Source organism: Panicum virgatum, chromosome 5K (assembly GCF_016808335.1).
Source record: "Panicum virgatum strain AP13 chromosome 5K, P.virgatum_v5, whole genome shotgun sequence".
Lineage (NCBI taxonomy): Eukaryota > Viridiplantae > Streptophyta > Magnoliopsida > Poales > Poaceae > Panicum > Panicum virgatum.
The window spans coordinates 39,140,508-39,159,374 of record NC_053140.1 but is presented as its reverse complement, the minus strand read 5'-3'; the positions used below and the strand labels follow the sequence as shown (position 1 = coordinate 39,159,374).

At 44.1% G+C, this 18,867-nt stretch overlaps 3 protein-coding genes across 7 annotated transcripts; 1 reads left to right on the top strand and 2 right to left on the bottom strand.

The window, feature by feature from the left end:
- The first annotated feature begins 856 nt into the window (after nucleotides 1-856).
- Nucleotides 857-7,824, top strand: LOC120707401 (ubiquitin-like modifier-activating enzyme atg7). 3 transcript variants are annotated; one of them, XM_039992296.1, is made up of 20 exons: nucleotides 857-1,144; nucleotides 1,734-1,918; nucleotides 2,008-2,199; nucleotides 2,292-2,346; nucleotides 2,445-2,539; nucleotides 2,670-2,859; nucleotides 2,949-3,066; nucleotides 3,152-3,293; nucleotides 3,401-3,550; nucleotides 3,629-3,817; nucleotides 4,097-4,279; nucleotides 4,379-4,470; nucleotides 4,645-4,792; nucleotides 4,867-5,088; nucleotides 5,190-5,339; nucleotides 5,442-5,630; nucleotides 5,708-5,890; nucleotides 5,971-6,086; nucleotides 6,203-6,350; nucleotides 7,437-7,816. In XM_039992296.1, exons 1-20 carry the CDS (start codon nucleotides 1,000-1,002, stop codon nucleotides 7,599-7,601), a joined length of 3,057 nt encoding a protein of 1,018 aa, XP_039848230.1. In that variant the 5' UTR covers nucleotides 857-999; the 3' UTR covers nucleotides 7,602-7,816. The 3 variants fall into 3 exon arrangements, 2 of the variants coding, with proteins under 2 accessions (XP_039848230.1, XP_039848229.1); XR_005688984.1 differs by having other exon boundaries at nucleotides 887-1,144; nucleotides 2,442-2,539; nucleotides 5,971-6,120; XM_039992295.1 differs by having other exon boundaries at nucleotides 889-1,144; nucleotides 2,442-2,539; nucleotides 7,437-7,824.
- Nucleotides 7,825-8,280: 456 nt separating this feature from the next.
- LOC120707402 (uncharacterized protein At1g03900-like) lies at nucleotides 8,281-11,438 on the bottom strand. Its single transcript, XM_039992297.1, has 8 exons — nucleotides 11,111-11,438; nucleotides 10,940-10,971; nucleotides 10,529-10,629; nucleotides 10,382-10,454; nucleotides 10,209-10,240; nucleotides 9,944-10,034; nucleotides 9,431-9,542; nucleotides 8,281-8,814 (listed from the first exon to the last, which is right to left on the bottom strand). Exons 1-8 carry the CDS (start codon nucleotides 11,207-11,209, stop codon nucleotides 8,485-8,487), a joined length of 870 nt encoding a protein of 289 aa, XP_039848231.1. The 5' UTR covers nucleotides 11,210-11,438; the 3' UTR covers nucleotides 8,281-8,484.
- Nucleotides 11,439-14,528: 3,090 nt separating this feature from the next.
- Nucleotides 14,529-18,596, bottom strand: LOC120707400 (GDSL esterase/lipase At1g09390-like). 3 transcript variants are annotated; one of them, XM_039992292.1, is made up of 2 exons: nucleotides 18,259-18,596; nucleotides 14,529-16,410 (listed from the first exon to the last, which is right to left on the bottom strand). In XM_039992292.1, exons 1-2 carry the CDS (start codon nucleotides 18,467-18,469, stop codon nucleotides 16,358-16,360), a joined length of 264 nt encoding a protein of 87 aa, XP_039848226.1. In that variant the 5' UTR covers nucleotides 18,470-18,596; the 3' UTR covers nucleotides 14,529-16,357. The 3 variants fall into 3 exon arrangements, with proteins under 3 accessions (XP_039848226.1, XP_039848227.1, XP_039848228.1); XM_039992293.1 differs by having other exon boundaries at nucleotides 14,529-15,065; nucleotides 18,259-18,595; XM_039992294.1 differs by having other exon boundaries at nucleotides 14,529-15,060; nucleotides 18,259-18,592.
- Nucleotides 18,597-18,867: the final 271 nt, after the last annotated feature.

Here is an 18,867-nt window from a genome sequence, read left to right as displayed (position 1 = left end):
AGTCGGCCCCACACTCTGCGAATGGTGTGGGAAAGAAATGTGAATCCCTCTGCTGCCATTGTACATCAATGACAAGCACATTGGCACGAAGAAGATGTACTGGACGCGCTCACTTTTAAAGCTTTAGCAATCAGGGTGCCCGGATGATGCGAGAAAGCCTGGTGCTCAAAATTTGGCATTCGAATCAGATAATCTATCACCCGCGGGATAGATATAGATATCACATGGGAAAATTTATTTAGCAACATGAACAGGTAGGGATTGCGCATCGGGTGGTAACAGATCATGGCTCAAGTGTTCTATTCACAATCCAACTTAATATTTATATTTTTTTAGCTTAAAATTGTATAAGATAAGAGTCCGATCTTTTTATGACCCGACCCTAAATTATGTAGGCTAAAATTTGAGATCATTTACCATCCGTCCCACGTGAGCATTCTATTGCCGTCTCGTTCCCTTACAATATCCTCCTGTTTCTATTTTCGTAATAATATATTGTTGGAGAATGGTATGCCTGTCGTTCTTGCTGTCTAGTATTGTTCCTAATATCAACCTTCATCATATGGATTCGTCGTGTCGTCCTGCAATTTCAATCCCATCATCTCACCAATGCTCAACTCATCAATTGAAAAACATTTTCCGATCCCATGTACTATACTTTGTATATACCTTTATAAGTGTTTTTTAAGAACAGACTTGTATGGTTGTTCAAAAAAAAAGAATAGACTTGTATGTATACTCTACTCCTAACTCTCTCGCAATAAACTTCTTCGCGGTCTTCTACAACTCCACGAAACGCTTTCGAGTTGTACGCACGCCAAAGCAACGTCCAACGAGGAGTCCATCCAGCCATCCAGGTCACCAGGCCAGGGATCCTTCCTTCTTCCCCAGGGGGGCAAACTAGAAAACGCCAAAAACAAAGTAAAATCCAAAATCATCAAGCAGCAGCAGAACCGGCCGTGCCGCTCGCGGCGCCGGCAGAGGGAAGACGAGACGGCGATGGCGGGTGCCGGTGCGGCGGGGTTCCCGCGGCTACTGCAGGTTCAGGCCCTCCAGTGCTTAGCGGATGAGGGGTTCTGGGACGCGCTCCGCCGCCTCAAGCTCGACGTCCTGGGCACCGACGACTCCCCCATCCCAATCACCGGTCCGCCCGCTCCCAATCCTCTCTCCCTTGCTGTTTGTTCGTAGAATTCGCGATTCAGGGCAGGGAACGAGCGCGGACCCCATGCGTTTCCTCCCGGGCTTCCGTAGAGCCCCGACCCGCCGTAGTTGCTTACCGGTTACGATCCTCGTGTGCGGGCGCTTCGGTTGGGATTTTCGTTTGGTTGTTGTGGGGGTTCGCCGCCGGGGTAGGTAGTTTGTGGACGCATTGTCGCCCAGGATTTGCGACTTCGCGTCCATTGCGGGTTTTGCTTGAGATATTATTGCTTTGAGTTACTGATCTGATTTGATATCTGAGCTCCACAGTTACGTCTGGTGCTCTTGCTGGGGTTTGGGTTCACCGGTTCAGGAATTAGTGCTCGTCGTTCTAAGATCAATTGTCTGACTAGTTAGGCTTTTGGTTAGTTTGGTTGCTGATTGCTCTTTCTGCGCTGCTGGATGCACTCTTCAGTCTTCACACGCAAATTGTGATTCTGAGATGAAAATGAGTTTTGTCAGTGTGCCTAGTCTGCTCATCGTTTTATTTGGAGGACTCTGCATATTCTAAACAGTTCCTTCTGAACGATAACCAGGTTACTATACTCCACGCCAGTTTCGCCCGATGGCGAGCTTCTTCAACCTACGTTCAGGATCATTGAACAATTCGCCTGGTGATAGGAATGGTTGTCAAGTTCCAGGGACCCTGATAAACACTAATAACACGAGGGGATTCCAAGACCTAGATAGGGAACTTCTTCTGAAAGCGGAAGCAAAGAAGGTACATGCTTGGCGTGGAATTTTCAATTGTTTACTGATTCCTTTATAACTTGTGTAATCCTAATTTGTTTCCATGGGGGGGGGGGGCAGATCTTGCATGACATTATGTCTGGTAATGTAGAAGAGAATCCTGCTCTGCTACTTAGGTTCCTTGTGACATCATTTGCTGATCTGAAGAATTGGAAGGTCTATTACAATGTTGCATTCCCCTCGTTGGTTTTCAACTCTAGAATGACCCTGCTAAGTCTGCACTGCGCCTCAGAAGTGCTCAGCAAAGAAGAGGTCATTTTCGTATGCACCTAGTATTGAAGAACACCAGTTTCCATGTTCGATCCACCCAATTGGTAGTGAAAGTTGTTTATTTGTTCCTGCAGGCAGCATGCTTGTACGAAGCATTGCAAGAGTGGCGTGCTTCTAGTGAAACAACAGGTCTGAGAATCATGCCTAACAGCAAGTGCATTGGCTTCATATTATTAGTTTTCTCCATCTGATTAATAATTTTCTGCAATGGATTGAAATCTTGGCAGTTGTACCATTCTTTCTGGTTGGTATATCCTCGGATTCCTCTGCCTCTGTAAGACCACTTAAGGACTGGAAAACTTGCCAGGGGAACTATCAAAAGGTATGTCATGTCATCCATTTGATCATTTAAACTAGCTGAGTTTTGATAATGTTTTGGAAGAATGTCCTTATTTGCCCAGCTTCATGTGTGTCTTTGTGCTACGTGTGAATTCCTTGATTTGCTGTTGCAGCTGCTGTTTGGATTTTATGATCATGGATGTCTCTCAGATTGCCCTGGCTGGGCTATTAGAAATTATATTACATTCCTGACTATCCGGTGGAAGATTGAGAAGGTTCAGTTCTTCTGCTACCGTGAATATCGAGGAAACCCTGATCTAGAACAATCCCTCATTGGCGAAGCATCATTTCCATCACCTCGTGGTATAAATATGGTGGTTTCAATTGGAAAATAATCAGCCTTACACTTTCACCAACATTTTGTCCGTTTCTGACACCTGCTGTTATGACAGGGTGGGATGATCCTGATCATGTACCTGATGCTATTGGTTGGGAAGGATTAAAGCCAGGAAAGGGAACAAAAGAAATGAAGCCAAAAGAAATAGATCTTCAATCAATGAGTCCAGCAAGGTAGATTGATTGTATATTATGCTTTGGAATTTTGGAAATGGTCAACAGTGAATAGAAAATTACCTTGGCTGTTTATTTCATGCAGTCAGGATGAAGAAAAACAACTGATGCACTTAAAGCTTATGGGGTGGCGCCACTTTCCTGTGAATATAGACAAGTTATCTGGGGTTCGAGTTCTTGTCTTGGGTGCTGGAACTCTTGGATGTGAAGTTGCTCGCCTGCTTATGGTTAGTGCTTTGAGCTGCTACTAGATTCCTATTCATCGTAACAAATTTAATAGAATATAAGCATTTGCCTCCTGCTTTCAATTTATAGTGGCAACCATTTTTCTCAGACCTGGGGTGTACGGAAATTAACTGTGGTCGACAGTGGTAATGTTGCCACGTCTGACCTTGTCAAGCAATCACTCTACATAGATAAGGACTGTGGAGTTCCAAGAGTAACTGCAATAGTTCCACATCTAAAAGCAAGATGTCCTGCAGTGGTGAGGACAGTTTTATCCTTGAACCATATGCTTTTGAACTTCTGTTGTCGATAAATGATGGTGATCAATGTCATGTAGGAGGTTGAAGGCATCCAAATGGAGATACCGGTGCCTGGGCATCCTGATTCTCCCAGCAAAATGGCAAGTGTGCTTGATGACTGCAAGCAACTGCAGACATTAGTGGCTGCCAATGACGCAGTTTTCTTGTTAACTGACACATGGGAGAGCAGGTGGCTTCCAACTCTTCTCTGTGCAAGCGAAAATAAGGTAAAGCTTGAATGTAGTATCCATTAGCTAAGGGCCTTTGCAGTTGTTCTCACACAGCAATGCCTAAGTACTTAGCCTATGCCCAGGGGTGTGAATCCAGATAGCTTACTCACACGTCTTTAGTTAAAAAGTACTCTTAATCTCTACTTAGCCTATGCCTGGGGGTGTGAATCCAGATAGATTAATCACATATGTTTAGCTAAAAAGTACTCCTGATCTTTTGATCTCTACCTTTTGTTGTGTATGCTGTACTGATGATATGTTGTACCTCCACTGCAGATTGCTATTACTGCAGTATTAGGATGTGACAGTTACCTTGTCATGCGACATGGTGCTGGTCCAGGAATAAGTGGGGTTACAGATGAATTGACTGCTCAGATAGAAAAAATGTCTACAGAAGACGCTCTTGGCAATCAGAGATTGGGCTGTTGTTTCTGCAATGATGCTGTTTCCCTTTTTAATGTACATCAGATAAAGACTCGTATTTTGTGGACATGTTATGTTTTATTTCATTTTTACTGGTTTTAATATTGTTCCATGTTCAATGTTATTCTTTTGCAGCCAATTCCTAATGGAACACTACCTGGACTTACCTCAGTTGCATCTGGCAAAGCAGTGGAGCTCTTTGCTAGGATGTTACATCATCCTGATGAGTAAGATGCCTTAAAAGATAATTGCTGAGTCCAATTTATTATTGTTTAGTGTTGATCTCAGTGGATATTAGTTCTTTTCAGACAGTGAATATTGATTAAGCTAAGCTGTAGTGGAGCTTGAAAAAAATAATCAGTCCGGGTGAAGTATCATATAAGAATCATACACTTTTGCAGGATACATGCTCCAGGTGATATTGCTGGTATGGAAACAGAACATCAGCTTGGTCTGTTACCACATCAGCTACGAGGATCACTCCCAAAGTGTGTTTTATCTTTGGAACTAGGCAATTCCTCCGGCAACTGTACTGCATGTTCAATTGCAGTAAGTAAATTCTACCACATGACATTACCGTTCTCCAATTTTATTGGTTCTAATGATACCCATGCTCATTCCAGGTATTGTCAGAGTACAGAAGAAGAGGATTGGATTTTGTCATGCAAGCTATTAACTATCCGACATATCTGAAAGATCTTACAGGCATTTCTGATTCGAAGAGGGCAGATACTTGTCCTAAGATGCTGGGCAGCATCTCTGTAAATTCAGACAAGATTTCTGATGTCCGATGTCTAATTTTGGGTGCTGGAACTCTTGGATGTGATGTTGCTCGCATTCTTATGGTCAGTGACTCAGTGTTGTTACTGATGCTAACTTTCTGTTAAACTACAACATATAAACTCAAACAAATTCTGTTTCACTGTGGCGGAAACCAACATTGCAGGACTGTGGTGTGCGGAAGCTAACAGTGGTTGATAGTGGTCGTGTAGTTGTGTCAAATTTGGCAAGACAATCACTCTACACTTCTGATGACTGCGGTGCCCCAAAAGCAACTGCAATAGTTAAGCATCTAGTGGAGAGGTGTCCTTCGGTGGTGAGTCTTCACTTCCTTCCCCTCAAAGCATTCAGATGGAAATACTTCCACCTTTTTTTGCTATTGTCTTGTCTTATGAATATTTACCATGATCCCTTGCAGGATGCACAAGGCATTCAGATGGAAATACCTATGCCAGGGCATCCTTTGTCTCCTGGTGAAGCAGCTGGCGTGCTTCAAGATTGCAAGAGCCTTGAGGAATTAGTAGCTTCCCACGATGCTATCTTCTTGTTGACTGACACAAGGGAAAGTAGGTGGCTTCCAACTCTCCTCTGCACTAATGAAAACAAGGTAAATCTTGTAGGCATCCTTGAATAATGTAAACCTTGGAATGGTTTGTTATATGCTAATGCCCCTCTGCATTGCAGATTGCTATTACTGCGGCATTAGGGTATGATAGTTACCTTGTCATGCGACATGGGGCTGGTCCTGGCACGAGCTGTGAAGCTTCAAATGTGACTGCTGCCACGGATAAGATGTCCACAATGGATCCCCTTGGACGTCAAAGACTGGGGTGTTATTTCTGCAATGACGTTGTTGCTCCTGTTGATGTAATGCTCCATATTTTGGAATTTATAGTAGTTATGCTTTTAACAAAACGTCAACAATCATGACATTTCTTTTTATGCAGTCTGTCTCCAATCGAACACTGGATCAACAATGTACAGTGACACGACCTGGGCTGGCCTCTATTGCATCTGGATGTGCTGCAGACCTCTTCACAAGAATGTTACATCATCCTGATGGGTACATGAAAGCTGGAATGATACTATGAGTTCGTGTAACGTCCAAAGAAGATGCTAACTGCATCCAATGAACAAAGAGCAAGGAAATCTGATGAATATTTTCACTACCTGTTGCAGGATACATGCTCCAGGAGATATTGCTGGTGCAAGCAGTGGCCATCCACTTGGTCTATTACCTCACCAGATGCGTGGATCACTCTCACAGTACAACTTATTAACCCTCTTGGGCTATTCCTCGAGCAATTGCACAGCATGTTCCAATGTGGTATGTAAACTTTCTACTGTCGCACAACATGCATGTTATATGTTGATTTATAAGAGATTTAGAGTCTTTCCATGTGTTAGTGGATGTCTGTCAAGTACAAATAGCCATAGGTTAGTACATGTCTGTCTCATGTAAAAGCGAGCTTGTTAGCTGTGCTAGTTGGCAGTCGTGTACGCCAGGTAGGGGGTGCAAATGGTACGGGTATTATCTGTTTGAATCTGAGCTCGTATCCATTTGGATGGGTTCAAATCCGTCCGTATGCGAGTCAAGGTATTCAACATCCGACACTATCTGAATCCAGATACAAGTCGGATATATATGATGTCAATATCCATTCATATCTTATTTGACGCAACTGACACTATCCCTACGCGAACCCAAGGAAAAAAAACTAGCTGTATTCATATCAGTAGGTATCTGTTTGCACCCCTAACGCCAAGTCATCATTGAATAATTCTAGTGATGCAAGTTCTCCATCCCAGATTGCTTGTCACTTTAGCGTTGTTCTAAGTCAAGCATCTCTAACTTTGACCTAACTTATAAAAGAAAATATAGACTTACACAATGCTTAGTAAATACAGTATTAATATATATTTCATTATGGATTTAATAAAACTAATTTGATATTTGTAAATGTTGGTACTTTTTTTCTATAATTTTGGTAAAAGTTAGACAAGTTTGACTTAGGATAAAGCTAAAGTGATAAGTAATTTAGGGTGGAGGGAATAGTTAGCTGTGCATGCATGGTTAGTTGGGCATGTTCTTAGGTGTGGCTTGAGGTTAACTGCGTCCACATGAGGCCCAGGCACTAGATGCTGTCTTGTGCATGTAAGCTGGCTATATGAGCCAAGTGCTCGGTATGGTTGTTGCTTGAACCGTGAATGCAGAAAAGAGAACAGACGTGTGTTGTAGCAAATACAGCGCCTTCTTGTATGTTTGTTCGCGTGAGTTAGCTTCTGTTTTAGTCCTGGAAGTGCTCGAATGCGTTTGCTCTCGCGTGAGTATCATCCTTGGCCGGTTTTAACAATGCAAACAATACTATCAGAAATTCGCTGACAGCTATGCTGCCGATCTTGTATGTGACAGGTATTGTCTGAATATCGGAGGAGAGGAATGGATTTTGTGATGCAAGTGATCAACGAACCAACGTATTTGGAAGACCTCACCGGCCTTACGGACTTGATGAAATCCGCAGCTTGCTCCCAGGTCGAGTGGGTAGAAACTGATGAAGACGATTTTGTTGAGATCTGATACATGGTTTTAACGACTGTAAATATTATATCTCCTGCAATATGATTTTCATGAGCTGACGAAATAACACTGTGGGATGCCTTCACACTCAACAATGCGAAGCAATCAAGCAGCCACCCTTAAACACTTGTAACATCACGCTTGTACAATGATGACTGCAAGTCTAGCCAAATGTCAAATGCTAATAATTCTGGAAACTCGTGATTTACTCGCAATTCTATCCTACACGCTCTTGTTCAGTTCTTGTGCTCGACCTGCGGCTTGCCGCTTGCTGCAACGCACGTACTTGGCGATGCAGAACCCAAAGGAGGCAGACGTGCATGCCACGTCAGCGACCATGACGAGCACACCGGCGACGGGGCCGACGGCCACGGCGAGCAACGCGGACAGCCAGAAAGCCAGCTCCAAAGACGACAGAGGTAGAGGCAGAGCACGGCGCGACACAAGGCACAGGCGGCGCCCCGCAGTGGCTGCATGCCATGAGCGCCATCAGTCCGGCCAGGACAGGAGCAGGCACGGCGAGCCCGCGGGAGACATGGGCGTAGGCCGCCCTCACGATGCTGGCCAGGCTAGTTGAATTTTATAGAGCCCGAATACGGACCGAACTCAGGTCAGAATTGCTTTGGATTCCGAATTGCGTCCTGAGATCTCATCGGATTTGGAAACGAAATCTGCAAGCTTTGGGCAAAAAATTCCTGGCATACTTCTGAAAAAGGAAAGGTACAAGGTTTGTCCATGTATTTGTATAGCTTATGAGATGGTACTGTAGCTCTCTATACAGCAACACGAGCGCCGGCAAAAGTCACAGCTGATAGGAAGTTGACAAAATAAAAATAAAAAGACAGTCCCAGTAACATGGTGTATGTACAAGATACATGATATATCACCCGGCAGCCTGAAAGTCCCCAAAGTCATCATCCACGGTTTCTTGCCCGACCTTCTCTGCAGCAGCTGGTTGCTCAGGAGAAAGTTCGGCTTTGGAGGGGAGAGCGCTGGTTGTGCTGGCGGGTTCAGCGGCAGGTTCCTGGGGAGGAAACTCTGCTTTGAAGGGGGATGCGGCAACTCCAGAATCGGTTGGAGAGACGGGTGAAGGTGGAGGTGGGGGGAGTTTGAGGGAGACAGGGGGCTCCTTGGTGTTTGTCTTTTCACTCACTGAGAGCTTGTTTAGGCCTTGCTCAAAAAATACTGATTTTGTCTTGGTACCGGTTTCTTTCTGCACACAACAAAAGCAAACCCAGACACTCAGGAAATATCACAAAGAAAAAAGGGCGTACCCAGTGCCATAGGCTTCCCGCACTGTGCGGGGTCTGGGGAAGGGTTGTTTTTAAGCCCCAAGCCTTACCCACACAAATGTGCAGAGGTTGAGGAAATATCACAAAGACAGCTATAAAATTCGAACAAAAGGGGATACAGGCACATGCTACAAAATTTGGCACAGCACTACAGATACCCTTCAATGCAGTACAGTAGGGCTCGAGAGTAGCTCAAAGCCTCGGACTAATATGTTCATTGATATGCGAGGGGATTTGCTACTCAAATGCCATAAGAGAAATCTCGATGGAAACTATGCATAAGCAAAACTGACATGAGAATAGTCTAGGTCAACATGGCTTAGATCGACCAGGTCATTTTAAGGCACTTATAGATTGATAAGGATTCCATGATCCAGCTGTTTATTGTTATCCTTCCAACAAATGCAATTGCTTGAGCAACCTAGGGTACAACTACGAAGCAAAAATCCTATATTCTAATATTGCAGACCTTAGAAGACATCAAACAGGCTCTCTGATTCAGTTTTTTTCAAGTAAAATATTTGGATGAAAACTTACATTTTTAAGCTGAAGAACCAAAGTTTCCCCTTCTTTGAGGCTGTAATCCACTGATGATTGCTTCTCATAGTGCTGAACCATCTCTTCAGCGGCCTTCTTTTTGTTTAGATATCTTTGATAATGTAAGAAAAGAACAAATCATACAGGAAAACTGGTGCATTATATAAATAAGATGTTGGAAGCAATATCATAATCACAAATGATAACTGCATAAAACGAATTGAATTCCTTGTGGAAAATAAAGAAGTATTTCATAAAACTTACATTAACAAAACTGCCAACTAAACTATGATCTGACTGCATATGGGTGGAGGATAACAATTAAATGATGAAAGATCTGAGTCAACAATATACAACGTACTATCTATTATGGCTAATCAAAATCAAAGTTCAGAGGCCATATCAAATAGGATTCAACATGCATAACTCCTAGTCATAGAGGAATTGCACAGAAAAAGATCATTGTGATTTTTTATGACAGGCATATCATGTTGTAAACGAACATAAGGATACTTCATATGATCATGAAGAGCAGCTTGGAAGTCATATGCTTCAGGTCTTTCACGGAAGCCTAAACCTATAAAAGCATGACGCTGACGCCCATCTGCAGTTCACAGTAGGATTTGTTATGCTTCTAGTATATTACCATGTGAGACTGCACTGACCACATCAATTCAACGTTAAGTACCAAATGCTATGATCCTCAACTCAACAATAAGTAAAACATTAAGACACAAGGAACATCACAGAGCCCACCCAAGGTAGAGACAGTCATCACCTATATTCTCTTCAACGCGGAGTACAAAATATCTGCAAGAAAAAATTCAAGCAGCAAGCATCATTTGAGGTTCTGGCTATACAGTCCAAGTGTTTCTTATGGACACTAGAAAATACAAAGGCATATATTTCAATGTAGGACGACAATATTTTGTGGTAACACCAGATACAGACCTGCTGCTATCAATTGCAGGTTCCACCGGATGTGGCTCACCCTCTCTGAGAAACGCCCTAGCATACAGCTCCCCTGAAACACATCCACAGAATTAATACTGCGAGTGAAAAAAAATCTGAGCGAAAACACTAAAATAAATATTGTACCTGTGTTCTTATCTTCCAATTTGATGATGCATTCCTCGCCCTTGCTGACAACCTTAAGCGCCCCTTCCCATGCCCATTTGTTGACGTTCCACTCGTCCGCCCTGGATTTTATCACCAGTGTAATCGATTAGTCCCATGGAACAAAAAAAATATCTCACAAGTGGGGAAGGAACAGGCCCAATCATGAAATGAACAGCTCAATTGGTCTCTGAACAAAGAAGCAACCAAGAATCGGTGAGACGTGACACCCCTTAGCTAATTCAAACTTCCAAGATCGATCTAGCTCATGCACGGACAGGCACTCCTAATTGTGTCTAGTTTACTGATCCGGACAGAACGAACTAGTACATTACAACTCCTAAAAGGCTAAGAGTCCACAGCCACATCCTTTGGTGAGCTCGAGAAGTGTACCTGTAGGAGGCAGCCGTCTTCCTCGGAGGTATCTGCGCATAAATCCACAGTGGAATTAGCATGTTTCAGACGAACGACGCCGCCCAAACTTGCAGAGAATGGGCTGGCATGGGCACACAGCACACTACTACACTAAACTGCCCACGAAATACGAAGGGCGTGGGTGCGCACCAGGTAGACGTAGCACTCGGCGACCTGGAACAGCACGAGCTCCAGCGGCTCGGCCTCCGCCGGCGCCGCCGCCTGCTCGCCGCCGCCGGCGCTCGCCATGGCGCCGGCCGCGGAAGCGCCGGGGGGGCGAGACCGGGTCGCGGCGCAGCTGGAGCGCGGGGGCGGATGGTGCCGGGCGGTGAAGGTGAGCGGGCGGGATCGGGAGCGGCCGCGCCGGATCCGAATGCGGCGTGGCGGAGCAGCGAGTCCGGTCGTCGAACCAGAGACGGAGAGAACAGACAAGGAAGGTGCGGGGAAGGATTCCGGCGCAGGGTCGGGGTCGGGGTCGGCCCGGTCGTGTCGGGTCGGGTCTGGTTCGGGCTCGTGGGCGCCTGGCACGCGGACTCGGCTTACCCCACGGCGAGCAGTTTGGTTAGTCAAAGATGGGGCCCACGCCGCTATTGCTTGCGATTTGGGTTCCCTTCACGATTCGTAAGTCGTAATGGAGGTTTGAGCAGAGGTGAACGACGAAGATGATGAAATACAGAGAATTCCCATCCATTTTGAATGAGCTTCCACGTATTCTCGCCAACCCCCCTCCATATTCACCGTGTTCGGCTGGTCACCAGCCGAACAGCCCTACAGTATTTCTTTCTCACATTCCTCCAGTTTCAGCCTCCAGCTCCAGCTCCAGCCTGCCGAACAGTGTTTTCTCTCACGGCACTCCAGCTCCAGCCTGCCGAACACGGTGATTATTAGCAACACAAGACCAGGTTTAAAATTACCCAGAGAGGAAGCACATTCGGTTTTAAAAATTTTAATAGTTTTTTTTAGAACAAAAAAAAAAGTTGTTGAGGGTGTTATATATCCCGTTTTTACGGTTGGAAGAGGCGAATAGAACTTATAGTGAAGGAGATCAAATGGAATTCTTCCATCAAAAGGAGATAGCACAGCTGACCAAACGAGAGCTAATCGTCCTTGTTGCTAGAGCCTAGAGGCGAGCCAAGTTAGTCACGATTGAAGTGATCCACGATCCCGTTGTAGGATACCTTACCTCTACGAGGTGCTTATCCAAATCCCAATATAGGATAGTGTAAAGGTAGATATGCACCCTAATCTTGAGTTTTTTCTAATTAGATTGTAGCACTAGCTTAAGCATCGGTTGCAAGAGATTAAAACCTTTTGTTTTTTTCCCGGCTAGCCGGTTGTATCCTACTTCTATATCAATGAAATAGGCACAATCTCGTGCCCGTTCATTAAAAAAAAGCATTGGTCTTTCGATAAAAAGGCATTGGTTGCAGATACTTTGAACGCTTATGAGAGGCTGGACTGATCAATCTTGAGATTGACATCAATGAAGTCAAATTTAAATGGATAAATCGCACAAAACAAAATCTAACCACCTAAGCTATTGTCACTTCATAATGTTGACAAAGTAATAATATTTGAAACCTGTGAAAAATTTAAAGTTAAGTTTCAACAAAACAATAAGATATTTCCTCAGAAATATTGGCAAATCTTTTTTCATTTGGATCCTGCCATCCTGCCCGGGGTTCCCATTGTACAACACACTATGGAGAGTGACACAACCAGTTATATAGCATTAATTATGACAGGGTCAGTCCGTATTCTCCGAGATTGAAATTTGGATACATGCAAACGTACGATTATTGACTAACAGCAGCCCAGTGTCACCGATGCTTCCATTGATAGCGAGACGATGGCGAGTGGATCGCACCGGCGCCGGCGCCGGCCCACTTCTTCTTGTGGACGTTCCTTGTCCTTGGCACCTTCCGGCGGTGGCCGGCGGTGATCTTGCCCCTTGCCCTTGTTGAAACCGTGTCCTGCTCCGGCGGATCCAGCAACCAGTCCAGCAGGCACGATGACAACTCCGTGCAGTGGCTCGGTGGAAATGGAGAAAGGGGGCGGAAGATCATCCGGCGCCAGAACGACTTGTCCTGGACACGCTGTCTGGCCTCCATGAACTTCTCCTTCCAGCTGAGCACCTCCTCGGACTCGGAGTCCGAGCTCTCGGAGCGGAGAAGGAACGAAAACCCCCACCAGCGGCCGCGCCGGCGCCAGCCTAGCTGCGCTCTCAGGGCCTCGTAGTACATGGGCTTCCACACCTCGCCGTCGCGCTCGGCCACCAGGCGCCTCAGGTCCTTGCAGGGGCGCTCCATCCGCGCCAAGTCGTCGGCGCTGGCGAGCCTCTTCAAGATCTCCACCTTGATGTCGTCGGTCAGGGACATGAAGCCGGTCAGCGGCAGGCCGTTCCGGCGGCACAGCTCGGCGACGAGGCCCCAGCACGCGCCGTCGGCGAGCGCCCAGCAGACGCGCGACGCCCGGGGCTCCGCGTCGGCCAAGGAGCGGGAGAGGAGCGGCGTGACGGTGGCCGCGTCCAGGCGCTCCAGGTACGGCGCGCCCCTCCCCCAGTCGCCGTCGCCGCCCGCCGTGAGGAACATGAGGAGCGCGACGTCGCTCCCCCGCGCGCACACCAACAGCGCGGCGGCGGCGGCGCCCTCGCGGTGCGCCAGCTGCGGCGCGGTGTAGCAGCGGGAGAGGCACAGCAAGCCCGCCTGCTGGCCCGCTCGCTTCAGGAGGTGGTGACCGGGCGGTGGCCGGGCGCCGTAGGGCTGGAAGCCGACTTAGAGGAAGGCGGCGTGCGCGACCATGCCCAGCCGGCCGACGATGTCCTCGGCCTCCCACTGGTCAGCGTCGACGAACCTCTCCAGGATGGCCGCCACGGTGGTTGTCCTTGTCACAGTGGATTCGAGCTGCCGGGGGATCGAGATGGATTTCGTAACAACTCCCCCCTCCGTTCCAAATTACAAAACGTGCCAAAAATCTTAGTAAGTCAAAACAATCTCAAGTTTGACTAAAATTATAGAGAGAAATATAAAAATTTATGATATCAAATTGATGTAGTATAAAAATATAACTAATAAAAAATCTAAAGGTACTTAGTTTATAAAATAAATATTATTATTCTATTATATAAATTTGGTCAAATATAAATTTTTTTGACTCTCCAAGATTTCTTAAAATGTCATATAATTTGGAACGGAGGGAGTAACAAATATGAACTGCTGTATTAGTTGGAAGACCCTAGGAATCTATGGCGTGATTACCTTAGAAATGCCCCCCAAAGACTTGGTGTCTAAGCTATTGGATTCAATTCCTAATTCTCTTCAGATTAAATTATGAGATCAATGGACAATAAAATTCCACCCGCAACGAATGTGGCGATCGCATGTTTTTCCTCTATATTTTTTGGATGCAGCTATTGTACGGCCGGCCGTATTTTAGACTAATTGTACGGCTGCTCCTCTTAAGGAAATAGGCAAATTCTGCATACTCAGCTTTCCCTTTATGGAAAAGCTCTGCATGTGGCGACACAGGAAGCAACATAAAAAATATATGAATCCCATTTTTACTCTTTGTTATCCAAGGAGTCCTACCACGCAGGCTTTACTGGCTTACTGCCCTTAAAATATACAAAGTTTCCCAGCTAGAAAAAGGTGATGACAACTCAGTTTTCACCGATGATACGGATAAACTGATAGAAGTGCTGAAGAGTTAATTATGGTACATATGTATCACAAATCCACTAGTTTTTCTACAATCTGAGAACCCGATCTACAATTTTAATCAGGATTTCCTAAGCAGATCCAATGTTGCCTCAACTACAGCTCAAATTGGTTTCAGCAGGACCGACAGATGCAAGTCCGGTGCTATTCTTAAAAAACTGCATAAACAGATATGTAGAAGAAGTTCAGATTGTACACATCTGAGGCTTATACATGGGATTGGTTATTACTCTTTGCCAAAACTGCATGAACTAGGCAATATGTACTGCCACACAAGCTGCACATGGCATTTCCTTCCCTTTCTTAATGGATTGAAGTGCCTAATATCTACTACCATATAACCTAATCTGGGTCTCCCCTCTCACTGCTGAATAATTTGGTGACCTGCACTGTAACAAAATGAAGATGGATTAGAGAACCTGTAGTGAAAAAAAGAAAGATGGAAAAATTGCCTACTGAGTTACATTGTTTTGCTGCGATATAACTATGCTATTGCCTGATGAAAAAGTAAAGAAAAATACTTACTAAATTGCATTTTTAGCATAGTTCTAAGCACATTTTTTACTGATGAAAAGTAATGACTGTTGGATTGCATTGTTTTGCCTGATTCTAACCACATTTTTGCCTGATGAAAAGTACAAAATTGTTGACATAGAACTGGTGCCACCTTTATTTCTAATTGAGAAACATATTATTGCCTACTAAAATGCCACGGGCATGTTGAAAACCCATATTGCAAAACTGAATATTTGGCAGCATCATTGGTTCGTATAAGCCTACTCTCTAACACCAAGCACCAAGCAGGAACTAAAATTAGTAGAAGATTGCAGATCATCAGAAAAAAATTGATAACTCAAACCTAAAGGCATAATTTCAGGAATGGAAATTGCTCCTGCCAGCAATTGTCAAACCTATGCTAAAAATCAAAAGTACTAATTAGCTCCTAGAACAAATTATAGTTAGCACGCAACTAAAATGGATACAAACTGTTCATGCATGATATGTAGATTGCTTAATAAATAAATAAAAAGCTAGAGAGCGAAGCTATAGTTGTGGAAGTAATACAACCTACCATTTAACTACAAACTAAAAAAAATTATAGCCAGGAAAATGCTAGAGAAATTGAGTTCCCTTCACCAAAATCAAAGCAACCAAAAAGGTATTTTCAATTTCTGCAAGTACAATAAATAGAATTGACCTCTCCTGTGACTTTGGCTTTGATAGTTCAGCTATCTTAGAGATGATGATACTCCTAGAACATGACCAAACCAGATCATTGCACGTCCAGGGTAAAACCATGGTAAAATTCAGTATTCAAGGGGCTGATATGAACGGTGATTACGCATGATGGACAACAAATTGAAGTAAAGAGGGAACTGATGAATCATAAATAGAGAGCAATGAATCAAAAAGTTTTTCAGTTGTAGGGGCAGGTATCTATTCTACATAGAATGATAACGTAGACTAATCTCTACTATGTGGTACTCACAGTCAAAGGCACCAATGCATATTCAATCTCAATACTAGGTTTGAGTTTTACCAAACTACTAGTTGATATAGCATAAGTCGCCTAAAAAATGCAATGCATGACTGCAAAAACTACATCACAAGCAAAATTGAACATTCATGACTCATAGTGCTGTGTATGCATCTCAGTAAACAGATATCTACCAGCATATTATCACAAATGCACGTTATCTTCATACTTGCATAACTGATGATCTCCTTTATGACCTACCATACAATGAGAAAAAAAACTAAATCAGTTAGCATATACATTGCAAGAAAAAGGTCCTTGTGCATGTCGTAAGCATTTAGATTAATATTTAGTATGCATTTTAATGATATCAATTAAGTATTTCAGATGCCCATTCCAATTTTTAGGTAGTTTGTTGCCTAATGAAGTATATTGATTTGTATAATTCAGAACCATAATTTCCTAATTCCTTCCCATATTATTGCCTAGCTGGGAACCGTAATTTTGCCTACCAAACTACATTGTTTTACCTAGTTATAACTATAAAATTGTATAATCAGAACCACATTATTGCCTAATAAACTATATTATTTTGGAAAATTGGGCTAGTTACACCATTATAGCTCTAAGACAAAAGACATAGAAGAACGTGAGGCTTGTTACCCGCACGAAAACAATTTCACCAAGATCAAAAACACACTAATAGAACTTCTATGATCAGGTTTAGCTGCACTTCATGCAGAGTTAGTGTTTTCACAAATATTTACTATATATATCTTTAGTGATGATATTTTCCATTCAAAACAATACTAGACTACAAAATGAACAATCTGTCTGTTGATTTAGCATAGGAACCTACAAATAAATTCCAGTAAACTGAATGTTTAATCCATAAATTATGCTATTGCCTAATAGTTCCAAATATTACTGTCTAGATTAGATTACTAAATTAGTATTGAATAATTACTAAACTGCTTGTCTTGAACTTAAATGCTAGAAATGATATATTAACAAATAATACTGAGTTTCTTTGTCTTGTTTTGTAACCACATTTGCTCATTTGGAATTTTTTAGGATCAAACAACAAGGTAGTGTAGTTTATTAGCACAACCATTTAGAAATCTAACGATTTTAGTAAGTTGAGTTTTACTCCTATGTGGTTTAGCAAATGATTTTACCAAACTGATGATAGATGTTGCTACTCTTGCAGCGGTAAAACCAGTGCTGCCACTATTGTGCTGACCCTATCAAAGAAGAGATGATGAGCTCATGTTATTCCTATTAGCATGAAAACGGAGATAAGAAACTACAGCAAATGCAGGAGATTCCAGTCGAACAGAAACAATATCAAGATCAAAGTGCCTTTCTAATAATAGTAATTTGCATGACTAATAATAATAATTTGCCTAACTATATATTAAACTTTGCCTAAATAATAATAGTACTTTGCCTGACTAATAACAATACTTATCTGGAACACAAGTGGAAGCATCGCAAATATGATGGTGACAAACAACAATCATCCTTGGCCATATTCGTGCTAAGAAACTATTTCTAATATGCCGTTCAGTCCCTACTACTATCGTATCCATATAAGATGAACAAACAGCAATAGCAAAAGGAACAAATACCAAAATGTCTAGATCAAAGACAAGAGCATGTTTAAATCCAAACCTCATTGATGGACTATTATTAGCATGCACCTACTAATTTTCATGTCAAGAGAAATCAAGTACTGTGTTCCAAGTTAGGAGGAAGCATGAGTTGACAAACGCAGACTGAATTAATCAAGTGCAGACACTGAATTCGCTTCAAAACAGATCCATGACAAGATCAATCACAGCACCAGGATTGACCAACTATGCATGGCCTGACGAGATCAATTTGAGATATGCACATTTCCTGATACTAGAAGCAGACGAGTCTCTCCATGCCTAACCCCCAAATCCAGATCCCCAAACCTTAACGCCATCCATGCCTCAATCTGAGAGAGTGGGAGGAGGAGAAGGACCCATCGTAGCGGGGTGTCGGCGGCGAGCCACCAGATCTGCTAGAATCACGGTATGAAGGACGGGGGAGCGGAGAGGGGACAAAGCACTACATACAGATGAAGTCGAGGGTGACGCTGTCGTCGCAGAGCCACCCCGTGAGGTGGTGGAAGCATGCTCGCTCCTCCGGCGGCGCGATGCGGATCCCCATTACCGCCGCCACACCACTCGTGTCGCTGTTGGAGTCCGCCTCGGCACCGGGGGCCGCGGCTGCGGCGGTGCTCGGCCGGACCACGCTGCTAGTGGCGGCGGCAGCAGGGCCCGGCATGTAGCGCAGCGTGGCCAGCCCACGGCCGCCACCGCCACGCCCATCGCGACGTGCCAGAATGGAGAGAGAGAGAGAGTTCTGGATAGTGGATAGGAGGCCCTTCAAGCATGGAAGTCACGAGGGAAACAGATAAGATTATGCGTGATAGCCTTTGGACTATATGGGCCATTCAGTTGAATTAAAATACGGCTCGCCGTTATGAAGTCTTTACCATATTTTTTTTACTCTTGCCGATGCCGATTAGAGCACTCCACGTCTCCACCTCTAGAAAAGAGCTTCACTTCACGTCTTGACCAACTCTACCCTAGACTCCTAGAGCAGGTCCACCTTAACTCTCCATGGAAAATATGGAGCTATGTTTTACGTGGCTTCAGCTTTAGGAATAGGATGATTTGATG